At 35.6% G+C, this 22,500-nt stretch overlaps 2 protein-coding genes and 1 long non-coding RNA gene across 4 annotated transcripts in view; 1 reads left to right on the top strand and 2 right to left on the bottom strand.

Annotated features, from left to right (window-relative positions):
- Positions 1 to 44, bottom strand: part of scaper (S-phase cyclin A-associated protein in the ER) — a 219,691-nt gene extending 219,647 nt beyond the window's left edge. For both annotated transcript variants that reach the window (XM_005163154.6, XM_005163155.6), the window contains exon 1: positions 1 to 44. This exon is cut by the window's left edge and continues 223 nt beyond it. The gene's annotated coding sequence lies outside the window, so the exon portion shown is untranslated.
- Positions 1 to 4,030, top strand: part of LOC141381018 (uncharacterized) — a 9,644-nt gene extending 5,614 nt beyond the window's left edge. Inside the window, exons 2-3 of the long non-coding RNA XR_012400512.1 lie at positions 1 to 105; positions 3,866 to 4,030. The exon at positions 1 to 105 is cut by the window's left edge and continues 171 nt beyond it. This is a non-coding gene — a long non-coding RNA (uncharacterized lncRNA). The remainder of the gene's footprint in view (positions 106 to 3,865) is intronic.
- Positions 4,031 to 5,693: 1,663 nt separating this feature from the next.
- ctdspl2a (CTD (carboxy-terminal domain, RNA polymerase II, polypeptide A) small phosphatase like 2a) overlaps positions 5,694 to 22,500 on the bottom strand; it is a 23,226-nt gene continuing 6,419 nt past the window's right edge. The window contains exons 3-13 of the mRNA NM_001077544.1: positions 20,646 to 20,784; positions 18,229 to 18,375; positions 17,364 to 17,582; positions 15,325 to 15,412; positions 15,137 to 15,248; positions 11,653 to 11,739; positions 11,504 to 11,566; positions 11,234 to 11,313; positions 9,197 to 9,323; positions 9,019 to 9,114; positions 5,694 to 6,678 (exon numbers count right to left, since the gene is read on the bottom strand). Of these exons, the coding sequence (NP_001071012.1) occupies positions 6,613 to 6,678; positions 9,019 to 9,114; positions 9,197 to 9,323; positions 11,234 to 11,313; positions 11,504 to 11,566; positions 11,653 to 11,739; positions 15,137 to 15,248; positions 15,325 to 15,412; positions 17,364 to 17,582; positions 18,229 to 18,375; positions 20,646 to 20,784 (1,224 nt within the window). The 3' untranslated portion in view covers positions 5,694 to 6,612. The remainder of the gene's footprint in view (positions 6,679 to 9,018; positions 9,115 to 9,196; positions 9,324 to 11,233; positions 11,314 to 11,503; positions 11,567 to 11,652; positions 11,740 to 15,136; positions 15,249 to 15,324; positions 15,413 to 17,363; positions 17,583 to 18,228; positions 18,376 to 20,645; positions 20,785 to 22,500) is intronic.

The following is a 22,500-nucleotide window of genomic DNA, read 5'->3' as shown; positions in this document are numbered from 1 at the left end:
GGCGAGAAATTAAACAGGCCACCTCTTCTTTTACACGGAGATCTGGCGGATGGTGAGGAGAACAGGACAGAGAGGGACGCCGCCAGCAGGACTGGAGGACTAACGGTACACTGTGGCGGATTACTAGAATTCACACCTGCGCAGATGCTTTTATTTGCTGCACATGAACACCACGATGAACGTATATAACAAGAGAAATACATATTTGCACATACTTTTCATCATCAGTACGTTATAACAAGAAGAAAAGAAAAATAATAGGCAATTAAAATAAAGTAAAAAACCTGACGACTGTCTATTCTGAATTAGCAGATATTATGATCTACACAGCCCTTCATCCAATTCTCTTAAAGATATGAGTATTATTATTGCATATAAACACGTATAACATAAAACTGTTATGTTAAAAACACAGCACTGCCATCAGCACATGCGATTACAAACAGTGCAAATTATACATTGAGGATCCGGAGGGTCAAGTTTTTGGTTATGTTAGGTATCAGTAATACCTCAGTGAACCAAATTTATATATTTAATTCAGTTACAATTGATTAATTAACTTGTTATTACGTTTTCAGTGTTTTAAGAGATATTAAGTGGTTCACTATGGAAGCCCGCTTCCACTACCGAATAAAAATAAATACATATATAAAATGTAAAAAAAAAAAAAAATTATAAAGTCAGAATTATGAGTTATAAAGTCACAAATCTGAGTTACAATAAAAAAGTCACATAAGCTTTATGTTGTGATTAGTCACGATAACAAGAAACTCTTTAATAACTTGCAATTCTAACTTAATAACTCCGAATTCCGACTTTATAGCTTGCAATTCTGACTTAACTCTGAATTGCAACTTTATAACTTGGAATTCTGACTTAATAATTTGCAATTCTGACTTTATAACTCGCCATTCTGACTTAACTTGGAATTGTGACTTTATAACTCATAATACTGATTTTATAACTCATAATTCTGACTTAACTCGAAATTGCAACTTTATAACTCATAATACTGACTTTATAACTCGCAATTCTGACCTAACTCGGAATTGCAACTTAATAACTTGGAATTCTGACTTAATAACTTGCAATTCTGACGTAACTTTGGAATTCTGACTTAGCTCACAATTCTGACTTTATAACTCGCAGTTCTGACTTAACTCGTAATTGCGACTTTAAAACTCAGATTTCTGACTTAACTCGGAATTCTGACTTACACCGCTATTCTGACTTAATAACTCAGAATTGCAACTTTCTAAATCAGAATTGTGACTTACTCGTTATTCTGACTTAATAAATCAGAATTCTAACAATTTAATTTTTAATAAAGCGAGAATGGGCTTTCATAATACTCAATGACCTTTGTGATATTAAATAAACAGTGACAGGTTTGCTTTCCTGCACCTATTAATGCATGACCATGAAAGACTGCATGTATCTTTTATTTTACTGTTTAACTTCCATGTGCGAGCCAGTGTATAATAAAAACTAAAGTATCAACCAAATATTAATGTCTAATGATGTTATAGCTTAACATTGTGTGTACGTTACCATTATGACGTCTATCAGACGTTGGATTTTGGTTGCCATAGCTGACGAATAAATGTCAGTATTTGACATCAATATGACTTTAGTTTAAGATGTTGGCTCGACATTGGATTTTGGTCACTTTCTAACACAACCTAAATCCTTAGACGCTGGCTAGACATTGAATTTTGGTCACCTCGCATCACAACCTAAATCTAACATAATATTAACATCTCATGATGTTGTGTGCCTTCTGGACAATAACTAAATGCACTACAGAATGTTACGTTTACACACATCCACAAATTACATGTAAATGTATCAGCTTTGTACAGCGTAATACTCACTACTCATGAGTACTTCTGAAATGTTTACTTTTTACTCATACTTTAATATTTACAACAGTTACTTTTACTCTACTTGCACTACATTTTTAGGCAAATATTGGTATTTGTGTGATTTTTCAGTATTTTTCCCACCACTAGTTAAATATACAGATCATAGCAATCAATTTCTCAACTATTAAAGGGCAGACCCCCCCATATATCGTTGGTGCGTTAGACATGAAGTGCTTTTTTAAAATGCTTTCATCATCCAAAAAAATCTGAAATATTAATTATTAATCCACACCCCCATACATTTGAATGTCTTTCAGGGGGATCAAGCATTAATTAGAACTCCCCTGTAATTCACACCCTGAGTTCAAGTAGAACTGATAAATAATACCTAAAAGTGTAAAGAGTACACACCACACCATACATGAACTTTGTACTGTATAAATACCACTCCTTTTGATCAAGTTTTATTGGTAGATTTCTTAAAAGTGTGCTTTGAATGTTTTAGAAAGGACTTCAATCTTTGTAGAATATAACAGCTGTTCTCTCTAATAAAATTAAGTGGTTAACTTTTGAACAAGTTTGTTCACCTTATTTAAACAAGTAACCCCAACTTTTTAGTAATTAAAGGTGCAGTAGGTGATTGTCTCCATTTTTATGTTTATTTTTTTTGTGCTAGTTGAAAGTCTCTTCACATCCCAGTAGTAATGATTAAAGTAAACGATCTGAATGTATTTATATGTATTTTTATATTCTGGGTAAGGCATAACACAAAAACAATGTTCATCCAATTAAATATTGTCGGGCCAACAATTCCCCTAATTCTGATAAGTAGCACAAACGCTCTGTCAGCAAATGTAGATTTGAACAACTGCGCACCCGTTCACGCATGCACACGTGCAAAAGAGACAGTCGCGGTAAAATCAAATGCTGAATTAAAACCCTGAATCAACATCGGAGTTAGTCTAGTGATGCAAAGCTGATGTAGATTGTGTTGTTCTGAATGGGTTATATGCACAGAAGTGTTGTTTAGCCACTGAAAGATTGATGTGACTATTTTCAGATTCATAGGGTCCTTTTACAGCATCAACAATGCAGATTTTATTTAGTTTAACAAAACATCAGTAAATAGCGCTATTATAATATATGCTGAGCTAGTGTTGTTCGCATACTGATAACTTCCGGTGACCTGTTATTGTGAGTTTTTTTCATTTTATACGGTTCCTTTTACAACATCGATGTTGTAATGAAATTCAAATACAATCAGTTAAATAGACTTTGGCATTCATTTAATTGCTCAAGCGTAAAACGAGACAAAAAGCCGCTTACTCGCACACGCCTATTATAATGGGCAGAGGAGCACAGAAGCTCCATTGAATACACTGTGGTAAATTAAATGCTCATATTATAAAGACATGGCAGGGAAAATGTAATTTAATGCAGTGCTTCTTGTACAATCTGAGACCCACTTTATATCGGATATCACTCAGCCAGTGGAGATCGCTAATTTATAAAGAAAACAGACCTTAAACGAGCCGTTTTTGCAATAGCATTCAGTTCACCGGAAGCGGTTAACCCAGGTTACTGGCAAATTAAAAGTCCTATCAGCATGCTTCAGCATTAACCCTATTCCGCCAGCCTGCTTTACTGAGGTGTAGTTGGTTTTATATTCACATTGGGTCATTTTTGATCAACGTCAGCCTGTGACGCGCTCCCTATATCGTTCACCATGCTGCGCTCAGTAATAAGTGTAATTCGTGCACCCCGCCAGCCAAACACTAAGCATACAGTAGTGGCTTTAGGACAAAGCATGTGAGATATTGAAATACTGCTCATCATGAGAAGTTTTGCTTGCTACACAACTGAAAACGTGCTAGACATAAGAGTTTTTCATTGGGAATTGTAGTATTATAAAGTACTATTAAGTTTTCTAACTGGTAAATGACATGATCTAGGGGATTTTTTGAACTGTCTACTCTAATGTGCGTGCATTTGTGTTCCAGAAGTGGCGGCTTTGGACGGCAAGGGAAAGACTGTTTCAAAGCATATTATTCTAACCGTTAGCACAGGGGTCAGCAACCCGCGGCTCTAGGGCCGCATGTGGCTCTTTAGCGCTGCCCTTGTGGCTCCCTGGAGCGTTTTCAAAAATGTTCAAAAAGATGGGGAAGGTTAGTATATATTTTTGTTTTTATATGATTTCCATAGGAGGACAAACATTTTTAACGTTTTCAAATGCTGTAAAAGTGTGTAGAATTAATATTTAATTTCAACATTTCTGTCAACGAAGATTAGCGTCATAGCCTGCGACACAGGTTTCTATCAGCAGGGCGGGATGCCAGGCAGGTGGCTGTTGTAAACAAACCGTGAGATAATAAAGCATGGAAAACCGTTCACAGATGGTGACTACATGAAGGAGTCATTCATCAACATATTAGAACACCTATTTGTAGACTTCATAAACAAAACCAAGATAATACAAAAAATTAAAGATATACCTCTCTCCGCTAAGACAGTGAAGGAAAGGGCTATTAAAATGGCAGGTAACATCACCGATCAGCAAACCAAGGACATTAATTCAATGCCAGCATACTCAATTGCCTGTGATGTGACCGATATTCAATGCGCTTTTATGCAGGTATGTGAAATCTGATGGACCGCAAGAAGAAATGATCAAAGTAACACCACTGAAAGACCAGAGGCTGTGCTGAAGTGTTTAAATGACAACGAAGTAAACACCAACCACCTGATATCAGTGGCTATTTAATCATGAAGGCTCATTATGTATTTGTAGCCAACTTGTTCATTTTTATAGTAGGCTAATATAGCTAATATAGATACATACAGCATGTGTTTCCTTTATTATAAGGCTTATATAAGGCTTTACATTTTTTGCGGCTCCAGACATATTTGTTTTTTGTTTTTTTGGTCCAATATGGCTCTTTTAACATTTTGGGATGCAGTCCCCTGCGTTAGCATTTTGGCAGATCACCTACTGCACCCTTAAGTAATTATTTATGAATGAATTTATATTAAAAAAAAAACATTTCATGAAAACACACATACGAAATTACACATAATCTGAAAAGATTTTAGGAAAAGTTTTCTTGTTGCTCCACTTGTGCTGCAAAAAAGCTCCACTGAAATACATTCATTGCATTTACAGCTATTTTTTAAAACACAGGCCTCGTCATTCACAGACATTTGCATCCAAACACACGACCATCCAATCAAAACATTCATTTTCAAAATCTAAAATGGATCCACATTCAATGGACAGCACATTAATACTTCCAAATAAAAAAAGCAGCTGCCATTCTTGGAGAACATATACTTGAATTGACAAAAAAATAAAAAAGCTCCCAGAGACGGGCTAAAATAGTCTTAAAAAGATTGAAAAACGTGTATTAGATACAACTCAGCCTCAAAATGGAGTCTTATTTCCTTCGAAATGATATACCCATGAGAACATTACAAATAAAATGATAATAAATCAAGGCCACGAGTGACGCTTTCATCCCAAACGACAAAGAAAAACCCATTCGATTCAATATGGTACATTAAAATCATGTATTAATGTCCATGGAAGTAAAAATAAAATAAACATTGGGGGTAACACTGAATGAAACGGAAGGTCTACCCTTCAGAGGTAGGCAGAGCTGTACATGATAAATCCTAAAACATTTCTCCAAGCAGAAACGGGGGTGGATAACAAAAAAAAAAAACTGTAAAATAAACACAGAATATTGCAGATATGCAGTGATTTAAGCTAATGCATGTGCTGGTGCTACAATTACCGGACATTTCAGAGAGAGAAAGAGAGACAAAGCATCATTTTTTCTTCTTCTTCTTCACAGAAAAGCAATTTAAAGCACATACAGTATTTTACATTTCAGCTATACGTGTATATAAAAAAAAAGAAGTAGTTAAAACTCCCCAAGTTTTAAGGACTGACATGGATAAATGATAGGAAGCGGTCAGTAACTGAAAGCCACAACTATAGATGGAGAATCAAAGAGTCGGGATTTACAAATATGATGACCGGATATTCGATTACACGTCATTGCGAATAAGAGAGCGAAAGCGAAACGGATAGGCCATTAAATATACAGAAAAATCTAGAGTAAAAAAAGTGATAATGAATAAAAAGCCAGCTCATCTATGAAACGAAAACGAAGGAGGAATGCATAATGGATTAAAACCAAAGGGCAAGTTGTGTTTTACAAACTTGACAGGAAAAAATATATATGTACAAATGTTATATATACACATATACACACGTAGTTGAATGTATATATCCGTGTTTTATAGATTTCTATTCTTGCTGAAGTGGCCTGGAAGGGCAGAGGGTCCCTTTGAGCACCAAAAGGAGTGACGAAAGTCCACTTCTGCACAAAAGCGCTTTACGATTAAAGTCCCCATCAGGCATAAACTTCACTCCGAGACTGGCGACCAATCAAAAAATGATCCTCGCTGTCGGATCCATAAACGTGTGTGTGTGTGTGTGTGTGTTTTTGTGTATAGAAAACGTATGCATACATCGAGTCATTTGTTTTAAAACATCTGTCTACACACCCCCCCTCCCCTCCCCTCCCGTCCCGAATAAAAGACGCCCTATGTGGGCAAGTCTGCAGTTTAAATCCGTATGGCAAAGAGTTTGTGGCAAGTTCTCCTTTCCCCTCCCCTTGGTGTGAATTTCCCCACTGCTTGAAAACAGTCAGGTTGGCAAGAAGTGTTCGTTTTGCTTCCACCTTCAGTCCGGGGGTAAAAGGTCATGCAGGCGAAATCGCTCTCTGATGTATGGACGAACATCCTCGTTCTGGAATACAATAAATGAATTATTAAAAACAGTGTAGTCTTTTTTTCTAAACCCACATCATACAGTTTAGACTAGACACAGATGATTGAATGTAATGTCTTTTTTATTTAATGCCATGTCAGCAACCAATGCTATTTTCATGGCAGAACACTTTAATAATAAAAATACAATTAAAAATAACTAATAAATGAATATTTAATTTAAATAAGATTTTTTGTGTTAATATTATATATATATATATATATATATATATATATATATATATATATATATATATATAAATATGTGTCTATTTATTTTAATATAAATATATAAAAAACTAAAAATATGTTTTTGCTCGAGAACATTATAGCCATACTTATATAACATTTCTATTTAATAATCGTAAATTCTGACACCGCAATTAACACATGTAATAACTTATTGTATCGGGAGAAAATGTTTTTTTATTGACAAAATTATTAACAATAATGTAATCCATTATTATTACAAAATTTTAGACCATCATAAATACTTTTTTTTTTTATTTCAAATTAGTTTTTTTTTTTTTAAACGTCACATATTAAAGGTTAAGTCTTCACACTTATAATAAATTATAACCATTATAGTTAATAATTTTTATCATCTACACAAAAAAAGTTTGCTATAAATAAAGAGGGAAACTATTTCAAAAAACTTATTATGGTGTGGTTGGAGTTTTAAAAACAAATCCCTAAAACAACTAAACAAAATGCTTGATTTAAAAAACAAAAAAAACTATTATACTTGAATACATGAACTACAATAGAACAAAAAGTATTTATAGTACACTAGTCCACATTTTAAGTGGATCAAAACCTTCCATCAAAGTTGTCCTAAAACACCCACTCTTGTCTAGGCCTGAGACGAGAAGGATTTTTTGTCGTGTGATATATTGTCACAGCAATTGTTTCGATTAGCTACATTATTGTCATTTTGAGATCATTTTATGCCACTGGTTTTAGAATCACTATATACCAATATAATAATGTAAATAGCCATAAACACTTTAGAATACTTATTATTCTTAAGGTTATTAGGATTATATAATTTGATGGTAAATGTCCTATTATACCTAATGCCTGGTTCACACTAGAGCAGTGGTTCTCAAACGTTTTTTCATCAAGTACCACCTCAGAAAAAATTGTCATTTCAAGTACCACCAAAATAAGCAGTATTGAAATCGAGTAGCGTAGTAGGCCCAGTAAAGCAGCTACAACTCTGCAAAGTTAAAAAACGTGGCAGATTACCTCAGAAATATAGGCTAAATGTCATATATGGCACATTATATACATCATTTTTGATAAATTTTGAAATGTGTGTAGCATGTACATGACATATTTCATTCCTCCGCGTACCACTAGAAGGAAGCCTGCGTACCACTAGCGGTACACGTACCAGTTTGAGAACCACTGCACTAGAGGATTTTAAGCCTGATTTGAGCCCGATTTGAAAGTTAACGAGCTCGCCGACAGATCGGGCTGTGATCGGGAAGAAATCTGCAGTTGCACGGCGCTTGCCGCTCTTTATGTGTGAACTACTGAACAACGCATCAACGAGGCTCGCTGACGCGTCGCCGACACCTCGCAGACGGAAATCCAACATTCAGCATGCTAAATATTCCGGAGCAGTCGGCCGACTCAACCCCACGTGTGGTCAGATGTAGTGACGAGCTGCAGCCAATGAGAGAGCATATCAGCATGAGCTGAATGCCTGTGTGCTCAGGAGCTCAACAGAAACATCTGTGATTGGTCAGAATGGGCATCAACGCACTCGCTTCATTCTGTGTATGGTGTTAACGCAGACATGAGAGTAGGATATATTAACAGTGGAACTAGAATTCTGTAACTATTAGAATTACCATACTGCTCATTCTGACCGTTCTCATATAAAACGCCATACTGTCACAACATATTTACATTCAAAGCTATTATTGAGATATTAAAATTAAGCTTTGAATGTCTGGCATCATATTTAATGACACCATTACCCTAAAAATATCATCTTTTTTGCTAATACAGCCTATAAATATGTAGTTAAGATACTAGAACATGCAAAGAATGTAAACGTCATTGTAAAGTGGCTTTAACGTTATTTGTGAATTTGTAAATATATATTGCGACAGCAAAAATGATTGAGGTCCTCTCCAAGTTTTGCACGGTACGTTGATATATTGACAGGTCTACTCTTATCTTAGGACAAATTGTACTGACTTTAAATTAAATCCACTTCCAAGCCCTGACTACTGTATGAAAAAATAAACAAAACCCCGCATTATTCCCCTTTAAAAAGCAGCACACACAAAAGACAAGACGCACGTACCAGTTCCACCAGCTTCTCCAAAAACGGCACCAGCTTTAGGAGCTCATTGTCATTCTTGTCCACGAACCAACTCTCAATGGGGATCCCATTGGAAAGCTGCAACGAGAAAAGCACATCCTGAGCTTTACATACTAATAACCCGCCACCAGCACAACAGCAGAGCAGAATGTCCACAAACCTGGTAGGCAAAAGCCTGCGGGGAGTTATCGATGATGACAGTCTTGGAAAGATCTCGACCGAGGATGTTCAGGTCCTTAATGTAGTTCCCTTGAACACACACGCAGTGCTCACGAAACAATCTGTGCCTGAGACGTCACCAGAAAGAGACATATTCAGCTTAAATTTTCACAATTAAAGAAACCATGTTATTAAAAAGTGTCCTAAACACTGCTTTAAGCCCCCTACAATAGATTTAAAGCAGGGCTCAACAATAAGGACTGCCCGATGGCCCGGGGCCAGCGTGTAAGATGCTCGGGACAGTAGACAGGATTGTTACTGGCCCGATTGGGCCACTGATGCCGTGTCACTAAAGTTTAATTTGCCTGTGACTACTTGTCCATGTTTTGTACAGTGATGTTTTGTACAGTTTGACGTCAGTTTGGCAGGCAAGCCATCTTTTGTTTTGCACTAAAATGCCTGCACATTTTGCTGCTTTTGTTTGCAAAACACTTTGAATCTTGCTCATTGTACATTTATTAACATTTTTTAAATATTTAAATTCTAGATTTACAAACATTGACACATTTTTCTGTGTTTTAATTTGTGGCTAAGAAATAGATATTAACATTTTTTTTGGTAGGGACAGTGAAAATATTGGCAGGGCAAGGAAAAGTCTTAACCACTTGTCTGATCGGGCCAGTAGAAAAAATCCTTAGCGTTGAACCCTGTAAAGGCATCTAAAATCAAGACAATGAGTTTTCTCAGAATATGTATAAAGAGGACCTATCATGTCGTTTTTCACAAGATGTAAAATAAGTCTCTGATGTCACTAGAGTGCGTGTGTGAAGTTTCAGGTCAAAATAATCCCCATATAATGTTTTAAAACTCTTTGAAGCTGCCGCTTTTAGGCTTTGATCCTAATTGTGCTCTTTTGGTGGCTGTCGCTTTAAATTCAAATGAGATTGTGCGCTTTTCAAAAGAGGGCGGAGCTACAAATGCCTGTGTGTCAGCATAGTGGCAGGTTCAAAAACAGGAATAATGTTATCTTTTTTTAAAAAATGAAAACGTCATTTACAATGCCTCTTAAATCGCTGGCAGGTACTAAGCACAAACTAATGGCGGACAACTGCTTCTCACTCAGGGCTGTTTATGCCAATGAGGAAGAGATGGTCACTAATGGTCACTAAGTTTCTGCAGACTGTTTTGATCAAGTGTGGTTATAAAAAAAAAAAAAAAAATTTACGACTATGCTTATGCATGTTGCCACGCAGCTGTTCAAAGTGGTTTTATTAGAATTTTATATTAGAATCATTAAGTAAAGACTTCAATTAAAGCCTGTAGGGTCTGTAAAACTGTAAAAGCTAACTCTGCTCTGATTGGTCAACTGGCCAAGTCGGTTTTTATAGGTCTTTTTGCATCCATTCTGTGTTGGTAATGAAACAATCCTTTTAGAAAGTTTGCATTTAAAGTGCAGGTGGAGATTATGCAAACATATTACTTGTTTATGTACCATAGGTTGGAATGTGGCAAAAGATTCCTAAATATAATGAAACATGTGCACTATATTAGTCTACATATTCACCATTCTTTACTTAACCTGTTAGTAATTTAAGCCCAATCCTAATTCTATTTTTGTACCCTCAGCCCTTGAAACGGAGTGTGAAGGGGAAGGGCTTCAAAATGTACCCCTAAAAAATGGGACAGCACTGCAGCACCTGCACATGTCATTGAGATCTGTTACTTCATATGACATTGTTGTTGGCGCACACTGTTGCGTTATTTTTTGGTATTTATCTTCAGGAAATCACTGAAGGCATATATCAGGTTAATATAACGATATAAAAAGGTAATTCCCAGCCACTAGACTTTTCTGACAGGGTATTCAAGTGTGATTGAGTGTCAGATGTGAAAGTATGTTGTGGGACTGCTATAGGGGAGTTATTACTGTGGATTACAGATAGCGAAATTTAGCGGTTTTTATTTAAACGTTTTTATTTTCATATTGAAAACTGAACATGCACTTTAGACACAGTTGTAACAAATTATAACGACTAACCTAACCAACTGTTTTTTAGGGTCCAGGATGTTCAGCAGTTTGTCAGCATACACCTTCTTGGAAGCAGTAAACAGAATAATCTATGGATAAACAAAGGTGATTTTCATTAATGGTTTGATGAATTGAATGCTTTTTTTTGTTAGATAACTTCACATATTTAATAGTCAACTTTTAAAACATGTTAATTAACAGCACAATCAAATGCCTATTTAAAGATTTCATTAATAACGTCAAACTAAAAGTAAACAGCTCCGAAAACACATCACATACCTCATAGATCTGAGACATGCGTTCCAGGAATTCTCTAAAGAATGGCCGTAACCGGACGTAAACCTTTAGGTAGAAAACGAATCGGTGTTACAGAGAAACCCAGAGTGGAAACAGCACAGAAACACTGATATTGACGCTTGGTTCTGTACCTGGTAAATGACATCTTGAAAAAGAACAGGGAAGGTCAAGGCTGCGTCCTCCAGTTCATTGAGGCTGCAGTGAACCAAAGTCTCATCCTGGGATTAAAAACAACAGAGATCAAAATAAGCTTCCATTAAACAGCTAAGATAAATAACCAAGATAAGGTAGACGCATATGCGGTGGGCATCAATACAGAGATATAGTGTTGTCGGATGAAATGACAGAGGTTGCACAATCAGCTAAAATGTTGCTGACATTGTTTTTTTTATGTATATTGCATTACCAAATATATTGAGGTAATGTTCATGTGTGATAATTCAATATACAGAAGTCGCTCACCATAATGTGGCTCACCTTTCGTGGCCTCGCAGTTTCACCAGTTTTTTTTTTTTTTTTTTTAGACAATTTGACATGCTTTTTTTTTTTTTACAGCGCACTGCATTGTGACCATTGTCAATCAACCTCCTCTGTGTCATGTCACCTGTGTAGTACAGATTGCGTTCAGCTTGCCAAATTAACATAAATCTTCAATCGCTAGCAGTGTGACTCTGAAGTGCTGTACTGTACGTTTGCAAGTTTTCTCTCCATAATATCCACGAAAAATTCTGCACAGTCAAAGAAACTGACGATAACACCCAAAAGACAGGGGAATTTGCTAACCATCGCACAAAAAGTTGGACTTCTGGACATGCTGAAGGAAGGCAGAAGTTACAGGAGTGTTTAAACGAGAGAAGAGTGTAAAAATGTAGAAGTGTATAAAGTGTGTAGTGAGGGGTTTTACAACCTTAAAACAGAGGTAGGGAACCTATGGCTCAGGAGCCACATGGGGCTCTTTGACCAAAAATATGTGGCTTTCCGGCTTTTTCAATAATATTTTAAAGTTTAAAAAATTATAGCTGTCACTAGAAATCAGTTTCCTGTTGTAAATACAATTACAATTCCCCTTTTATTGTATTTTCTACAGCAAAATGTATAAGAACTCAGTTTACAATAAAAGGACTTTTAACTAATGCGCTAATGTGGTCATGTGGTTTAACTTCATGTATTGTGATGCGTCATGTTTATTTTTGAGTTCTTATACAAATATATAAAAGTTATATAAAGGTTTTGTTATACAAACACAATGGCTCTTTAAAAAATGCATTTGATTTTTTTTTTTTTTAATGGCTCTTTGCTAAAAAAAAAAAAAAAAAAAAAAAAAAAAAAAAAAGGTTGTCGACCCCTGGCCTTAAAGCATCTATAATAAATTTTAGTGCTTCCCACAGGTTTGAAATATACTCGCGGTGGTGGCCGGATTGAAACGCACCTTTTAACCAAAGCACATGAAGTCAACTACATGCAAATAAACAAGAAAACAATGGGGTTTTAACTATATTTTTATTATGACACTGTTATACACATTTTCTTATCAATGGGTTAAATTTATTTTAAAAAAGGCTGTTGAAATTAAAGAAATCCACTATTTCTCTTACTTTAATGCTATTTGGGAGTCATGTGCACTCATTGACAGGTAAAGGCTTCTCTCTCTCTCTCTCTCTCTCTCTCTCTAAAGTTGCTTTATTGGTATGATATTTACATTACTGCCGAAGCATTTTAGATATGCTGTAAAATATGTAATATATTAACATCATTAAATTAATAAAATATACAGCAAATGAGGAATAAATTACATAGAAAAATAAAAAAATAAGCAATCTTGCTAAAAATTATAGTAATTACTAGAATTAAAGATTTAAAAAAGGCAAATTAGTTGATTAACCCTTTCTAATAGTGCACAAATATTTAGCAGCCAGTATATTTTGTTCTCTCCGAATATATAGTAAAGTTTATCAGAGTACTTTATTGAATAATTAATCCTTTAATGTTTCTCTGGCGGCTGTTCCTGCACATTTAGCTTCGAAAAGGTAATGTAAAAACACATACAAATAACGGCAACTTTAGAAAGTGAAAGCAAAAGTCGAATCACATTTTTTCTGGAGATTCAGGAACCACGGCCAGATGAATTTTCCACAATTATGCATCTCTGTGGGTCTGTAGAGCACGTGGGATTGACTATGCGAGTGGTGACAAGTCTCGCGCACACACAGAACCAGCAGTAGGAAACGTGCAGAGCGAGAGAAGATTTTCCACTGGTTAATCAATCTCGAGTTTTTGGCTTACTTGGGTGGATCCAAAAAAAAGTGCAAAGGGATGATAATAATAGCATTATTCATGTGTTGCCACCAAATATACTTAGTAGTGACACATGAATACTGTTAAAATTCTGTTAATATACCTGGGCGGCCTTCTGAAAGTAAAGTGTATTGGCTCTATTTTAACGATCTATGCGCAAAGTGCAAAGTAATAAGGGCGTGTCAGAATCCACTTTTGCTAATTTAAGGACGGAAAAATCTGCTTTGCGCCATGGCACATGGTCTAACAGGGTTGAGCTTATTTTCTTAATTAGTTATAGGTGTGTTTTGAGAATAAACCAATCCCATCTTGTCTCATATGAGTCTCATATCCCATTTTGAGTCAGTTGTGTCGCGCCATAAGCGCATTTGCCATTTACATGGCGGACTTTGTAAGTGGAAAAACTGAGCATTTCACAAGCAAGACAATAGTTAAACAGAGCATCTGCAGCGCGAGAATGAGAGATAAGCCTCATTATTTACTTTCACTTTCTCTCTCATGGATAAGGAAACGTGTTGTACGCACAGACATCCATAAACCTATGCACAATTAACTTAGTTTGTTAAGCGCAAATATTTGTTTCAAAACTATTTCTAAATTCAGTTCTAATTTCCAGCAAACAAATAAACAATAATAACAAAGTGTGCTCAAACAACTGAGTTCTATCCAAATACACATGCTGTGCCCCATATGGTCTGAAACCTGACAGGTGGACAAATCTAAGCTTGTTTTTAATAAAACAAATATAAATATGCATATAATAAATAATACTGCTAATAATAATAATAATAACATTATTCAAAAGCAAATTGTTACGAATAAACTGAAAAAGCCTCCCGAGATGAAGAAGGCATGAAAGTATGGTTTTTATATTAATGTAGGCTAGAAAATAATGTTTTTTAAAATTTTAATCCTTTATATTAATATGATATCCCCTTATATCCTATATATCCTCAATATTTTAATTATTTTTCATTTGTAAAGATATTTGCGTATAGCTCTACATCCTGTCTGCTATTAAGCAGTGTGTAAGCGAAGCGCACAACTAACGCGCTCTGCTGCTGTGACAGGCCTATTTGGATTAAGTGTTAAAAATCACTTCAAAAGTATGAACTGAATAAAATAAGCTTCTCACAGAATTAAAGCCAACACAATCGTATTAAAAGCTTGTATATCATCCTAGAGTGAAAAATTTGATTCCAACTGGTTGGAGAATTTATAAACATTTCAGTTCCCAACATTAGAGTTCATTTCAGGGAGTTTGCTTTGTGTATGTAGACTGTTTGTTATTAATGTGTAAACAAATGATTACAGACTCACTAGATCGAGAACAAGGGAGAACTCGGGCGTGCTCCTGGTTTTCAGAGGCAGCGCAGGTTTACGGGTGAGCTGCTCTTCAGTCAGCGGTGGCACGTGTTTGATAAAGAAATAACTGGAAGACAGACACATGTGAGCATGTGAATATGTGGCTTCATTTACTGACAAATTCAAGTTGAAATTTGACTCACGGATCAAAAACTTCCCAGTCCTCTTCATAAGTCCCCTCTGCAGGAGGTGATGGAGGGACATCTGGGTAATTGCTGTTGGATCCTACAGCTGACAAAGAGAGAGGATAGACATCTTTATGCATTAATATACAGGGTGCAACACAATTGAAAACTACAAGTCCAACACACTCAGATTCACAAATGTAACATGTGAAACTTTCCCTTGTGCTGCATCACACAGGTGAGTGGCTTGACAAACCACCTGTAGTAAACACACTCTTCATTTTAACCAACACTTGCACCAGACACTGGCCTACAATCACGACATAGCTCTAGATCAAACATAAAGTGTGCTTCACAGGTGAGTGGGCCTGACAAAACACCTGTAGAAACACTCTTACAAACTGTGCGCTGACTATTCTTGATCGCTGAATGCCTCCCCAATTGTACGTTGCTTTTGTAACAAAAGCGTCTGCTAAATGACTGAATGTTAATTTCAAGCTCCTTTGTAAGATGAATTGTTACAAGGGCTGTGCATTAAGTTAAGGCTGGTTTACACTTGTGCGTGGAGTGATCATCGTGACACACGGCACCTGCCCTGTGCGTAGTCGTGCATTTATACTTCTGCATGCTCTGCAATTACACTTTTCCTGAACGCTCACTTAATGTACAAGGAGCAAAAACCCCGCTCATTCAGAGGCGGGAACCAGTGGAAATGCAACAACTTTACTAAAGTAAACACAAAACAAGTTTCAATTTGGAGCTCCTGCACAAGACCCGACACTTGTAAACACTCGCTCCATCAGGCTCGTCACAGCTACCAATCCAAACAATCTCAGAGCTTGAGCTGCATGTCATTATGACGTGTAGTTTTTTGAGAGGTGCCCGTCAGCATCAGCCACAGCGAGGGGTCTGTGACCACGCGAAGGCTGCGCCGCAGCATACACATGCACTTGACGCAGAAGTATAAATCAGCCTTTCTCTTTCTATATTGAGATAAGCAGACATCTTGAAAGTACAATGTTTACATTAAGCATTTTATTTAGCAATATTTTTTTCATTTTTGTCAGACGTGTAGAAAAGCAGTTTTAGAAAAGCGCTTCATATTTTAGCTACTTTTTTTATATTACAACATTGGGAATCAAACATTTTTGTACTCAAAAACCAAACACTATTAAGAATAATCTATTACCAATTAAAACAACCTGTACCCCTCCTTCTTTCTCCTCGTTTTTTTCCTTTTATTTTTTTATTGTTCTGTAAATGTTGCTTTTCTTTTAGTTTGAAAACAAAAATGTAAATATGTATTATATTGTCACATTTTTGTTACATCTCAATAAAAGGATTGCTTAAAAAAATACAATCACATATAAATGAGTAATTTCCTGAGTATATATACTTCAAAATACAAAATAGATATAGTTCTTATACGTGGCTAAAGTAATTTAAATAATAATTGATCTGATTTACAGAAATTGTGCTATTTTGTGATATATATAGTTGAAGTCAGAATTATTAGCCCCCCGTTTATTTTGTCCCCAATTTCTGTTTAACGGAGAGAAGATTTCTTCTACATTTCTGATCATAGTAGTTTTAATAGCTCATTTCTAATAACTGATTTTTTTTTTTATGTTTGCCATGATGACAGTAAATAATATTTGACTAGATATTTTTCAAGACACTTCTATACAGATTAAAGTACATTTAATGGTTTAACTAGGTTAATTAGGTTAACTGGGCAGGTTAGGGTAATTAGGCAAGTTATTGTATAATGATGGTTTGTTCTGTAGACTATCAAACAACTATATAGCTTAAAGGTGCTAATAATTTTGACCCTAAAATGTTTTTAAAAAAATTAAAAACTGCTTTTATTCTAGCCAAAATAAAACAAATAAGAATTTCTCAAGAAGAAAAAATATTATCAGACATGCTGTGAAAATTTCCTTACTCCGTTAAACATCATTTGGGAAATATTTAAAAAAGAAAAAGAAAATTCAAAGGCAAGGCGAATAATTCTGACTTTAACTGTTTATACACATTGTTACATCCCAGAAACTCACCAGTCAGAGGTGGCATATCCGCCTCTGTGACGATCTCTCCTTCCTCTACTGTTGTGTCTATGTGAGGCAGCGGTCTGGGGTTTAGTGCAGGGTCAAAGGTCAGGTCTCGGCCGTCTGTGGTAGTGCTGGTCGGGGTTTCTTCAAGCTGCTCCATGTCAAGCTGCTTCACGATCTCCTCAGCTTCCACCGCCTGGCCTGGGGAATCGGAGCCTGCCGTAGCTGGAGGACGGGGACAGGGCGATTAAAAACAGCCCACACAATTAAAAATGCTGCAATTTCATTAATAAATGCATTGTTTTGGTTCAGTTTGCAGCAGGTGGCACCGGTTTAAATGCAGCAGCTGGACATGACGGTGATGAAGATTCTGCAAGAACGATTAAGCTGAGAAACACTGAAGTTTGATTTAAAAATACTGCTTCTTATATATGCTTCTGTGAATTCTCTGATAGTCTTGATCTGGTTTTATGGTCCTCTTTTAGACTAACGATAAACAGCATTCCCAGTCAATGCTCCAGCTGTTATTCATCCTCGAGTTCAGATCATTTAAAATGGAATTGGTTTTGCTTTAAAAGAGACTCTATAAAACGTCAGATTTGAAGATAATTTAATAAAGACGTCAAAGGGAATATCAAACTCTGAAATTCTGAGGTCATTTGGGCCCAAACAGAGTGTGACAGAGGGACACCCTGAAATATATAAATAAATAAAATGTATATTTAAAATAAACATGATTGTTCAATTCTCAACATTTGATAAATAACTTGGATGGAACTAAGATCTTAATGACTAGGTCATAAATATCTTGGTGTCTCTTAGCCACATACAAAACATTCATCAGCTGACAAGTGAGATCACGGGTGCTTACCGTTTTTGTTGGCGGGCGAGAAGAAGCTAAAAACAGGAGAGAAGATGGTGCCCAGGAGAGTGGTGCGAGGCGGACTGCTCGGAGTCTCCGCCTGCACCTCCAGCTTCCCATTGGGCTTTACTGGTTTATTCTGACCTGTCATGGTATCTGAGCAAAAGAGCATGAAAATGTTAAAACACCAAGAAAACAGACAGTCTTCATGACACAGCTAAATTACAACCAGGTCTCTGAAACGTACAGTAGCCTGATTACAGGGCTAGAATGTAACTAAATGATTGAATCAGAAAAAAAAAAACATTGCACAACAATAAAAGTCACAAAGCATTTCAATATGCAAATCACCAACATTTAGCAAGCATTTATAGTAGCAACACTAAAGGCCCTGGTATACCAGAAACAAAGTTATTGTTTGTTCTTCATAATAAGTTTGAAAAGGCTGGTACACCGTTTATGAATCTGCTGACACACTCAGGGGTTTTAAATGTGTTGCGCTGCTTGAGTGTTCTGCCAAACATATGATGAGGTGATGAACTGCAAGCTTTGGATGTTAATAACAGGTTTATTTCTTCAAAGCACGGATTGTGTGATCGTTTTGGAGCCCACTAGCTTATAGATATGCTTAAAACTAACATACTGAAACTGACATCAATAAACATTTATTTTAATTTCACAGGAGCTTTAAATTCAACATCCTAATTCACATGTTGTCTTTTGCAGCTTAAAAAAAAAGAATCATCAACATGAAATCCTTACATTTTGAATCAACTAGATCTCAATTTACATTTGATCCTGAAGTTTAAGAAACAACTACAACACCGAAAAATGTATTACTCAAAAACTACAGTTAGTTTAATGTGCATATTTGTGTTATTGTGTTTATCTGAGATATTGCTTATAATTTGTTTATTTTATTCTTGAATTATTGCTTGTGTTTTACTTACTTTGTATACGGAAGAGGGAAATTAATCCAGGTGTCTAAACTGTGATGAGCGTATTTATTAGAATATAACATAAAAACACAATAACTAAAAAAAAACATACATATATATATATATATATATATATATATATATAGAATTTTTTTTTTTTTTTAGCAGAACCAGTAAGAAATGAAAGAAACTACATACACTACCTGACAAAAGTCTTGTCGTCTATCCACGTTTCAGGAACAACACAAAATAAGTTGACTTCTAGTTGATCATTTGGTATCAGAAGTGTCTTATATGAAAGGCAAAGGCCTCTAGATTACGCTTATTTTACCAAAATAAAATATGATCATGCCTTGATTTTTTATTTAACTAGGACAGTAAGATCTGACTTTGTTTAGACAGAAGTCTTGTCACTTAACAGAAATGATGTCCAGTATAAAATATAAAGTCATGCTGCAGTGGAAACAGAATGAATATTGTGTCTGACTCCATCATGAGCTTGGAGGACTGCATCCATACATCTCTGCACTGACTCAAATCACTGATTAATAAAGTCATCTGGAATGGCAGAGAAAGCGTTCCTGCAGGACTCCCAGAGTTCATCAAGATTTTTTTAATTCATCTTCAATGCTTCCATCTTACCCCAGACATGCTCAATAATGTTCATGTCTGGTGACTGGGCTGGCCAATCCGGGAGCACCTTGACCATCAGGGGCTTTGATGTGGAGGCTGATGTATGAGGAGGAGCCCTATTCTGCTGAAAAATTTGCCCTCTCCTGTGGTTTATAATGTAATGCGCAGCACAAATGTCTTGATACCTCAGGCTGCTGATGTTGCCATCAACTCTACAGATCTCTTGCACACCCCATACTGAATGTAACCCCCAAACCATGATTTTTCCTTCACCAAACTTGACTGATTTTTGTAAGAATCTTAGATCCATGCTGGTTCCAAAAGTTCTTCTGCAGTATTTGTTAGAATTGGGAAGCAGTAGAAGTCAAGTTATTATTTGTTGCTCTTACAACTGGGATCGACGAAAAGACTTTTGTCAGGTAGTGTATTGCTGTTTTGTTAATAAAATATTAAAAATAGTACTTTCAAACTGAAACTAGTGACATTCAAAATAAACAGTATTTATTATAAACATCAAACCTAAACTAATTTATATAAAACGTACACTAGTTTTTTCCTTAGTATTTAAAGGCATAGTGTGCTATGTGTGTTATTATTGTATGATTCAGTGGAACACCAATGGTTCATTTTAATAAGAACAGAGAATATTTAAGTTGTCCCAATTTCACATACACTGTTTTTTTAATAATAATAATAATAATAATAATAATAATAATAATCAAATCTACATACAAATTCAAACTACTCATTTAAAACTCAAAAGTGCATTTTTAAAATACAAAACATGTAATATCACTTGTGTGGTGACACCAAATGTATTAATGTTAGTCTGAGGCCCTGCTCAGCATCTCTTACCTCCATTGACAGGGCCTTTCCTGCGGGTTTTGGGGTTTGCTCTGCTGGGCAGGTTTCCACCGGTCGGAGTGGATGTGATCAGATTACTGTCTGAATCACAGTCAACACGGCTTCTCTTCGCAGGAGTGCACTGCTCCACCTGACACAAAGACAGATCGATCAATGAGTCCTGCCAACGTCAATTAGAGCAGTTAAAACGCATAAACATCATCTGAATATTAGACATATGCCGATGTTAAATATATCTTGATAATGGACAATATTGATACCGTGGACATTCAAAAATACTGTAAATAATTATCTATTAGTTAAACTTATTAGTTAAATTAATAGTTTTTTTAAAGAATATTCAGATTGTTGTATTGGCAGTGGTTGCTCATTACAGCACTTACAGTAAGTGAATTAATTTAAAGCAAACATTTTCATATTAATCTGACCTAGGGCTCTATTTTGACGGTCCATGCGCAAAGCGCAGGGCACAAACGCTTTTAGGGCTTGCCAGAATCCACTTCCTAATTTAAGGATGGAAAAGTCCTCTTTTATCTAAAGGGTTGAGTTTATTTTCTTAATGAGTTATAGGTGTGTTTTGAAAATAAACCAATCAGAGTCTCATCTCCCATTCCATCTCATCAGTTGCGTCGCGCCATGGCACATTTGCTATTTACATGACGTAAAGAAAGTGTAAGTGGAAAAACTGAGCATTTCACTAGCAAGACAACAGTTAAACAGAGCATCTACAGCGCGAGAATGAGAGATAAGGCATCTCATAATTTACTTTCACTTTCACTCTCGTGGATAGGGAAACCTTGTACGCACAGACATCAATTAGCCTATACATAATTAATTTAGTTTGTTAAGCGCAAATATTTGTTTCAAAACTATTTCTAAATTCAGTTTTAATTTCCAGTAAACAAATAAATGAACAATAATAACAAAGAGTGGTCAAACAACTGAGTTATATCCTAAAACGCATGCTGTGCCCCATATGGTCTGAAACCTGACAGGTGGACAAATCTAAGCTTGTTTTTAATAAAACAAATATAAATATGCATATAATAAATAATACTGCTAATAATAATAACAACATTATACAAAAGCAAATTGAAAGAACTGAAAAAGCCTGCCGAGATGAAGGCATAAAGGCAGTGATTTTTCATATTTATGTAGGCTGGAAAATAATATGTTTTGTAATATTTTAATCATTTATATTTATATCCTATATATTTATCCTTATTATATCCTATATATATCCTTAATATTCTAATTATTTTTCATATGTAAAGATATAGATAAGCAAGGCGCACTTTGCGCCGGACAATAGACCGGCTTTGTTCTGGTCTAAAGAACAGACTATTATAGTTTCTCAAAATAGCAAAGCGCCAAAACACACCTGCTTTTTTAGACCAAAATGCCTTTGGGAGCACATATGAGCGCAAATGCATTTGCTGTTTAAACAGCATGGTGCAAACGTCAAAACGACTCTTGCACTGAGCTGAAACTAGCAAATAACAATTACGTCGTGCCTTGCGCCACATTGCGCCGGGTGTATGATAGGGCCCATAGTCTGTCAGTTTTTTACTAACATCAATGTATTGAAAACCACAAAACCATATTATTAATCTCAGGTGATTTAATCGTTTAAAAATAAAATGTAATTAATAACAACAAATAGATGTGAATTAGTAACTAATAAAATTCAGTTGTCTATTATAGTCTGTATTTTTCAAGATTACTTTAATGAGCATGCATTCAGAGGTTTATTCATTTTTATTTAGTGTTGTATCAGTTTATATAAATAACACACATTAAGCTGCATTCACACCAGACGCAGCACGCACGTCAAGCGCGAGAGATT

The sequence above is a fragment of the Danio rerio genome, chromosome 25, assembly GCF_049306965.1.
Source record: "Danio rerio strain Tuebingen ecotype United States chromosome 25, GRCz12tu, whole genome shotgun sequence".
Taxonomy (NCBI): domain Eukaryota; kingdom Metazoa; phylum Chordata; class Actinopteri; order Cypriniformes; family Danionidae; genus Danio; species Danio rerio.
Note: the sequence above shows the minus strand (reverse complement) of the source record. Positions and strands in the feature narration are given on the sequence as shown.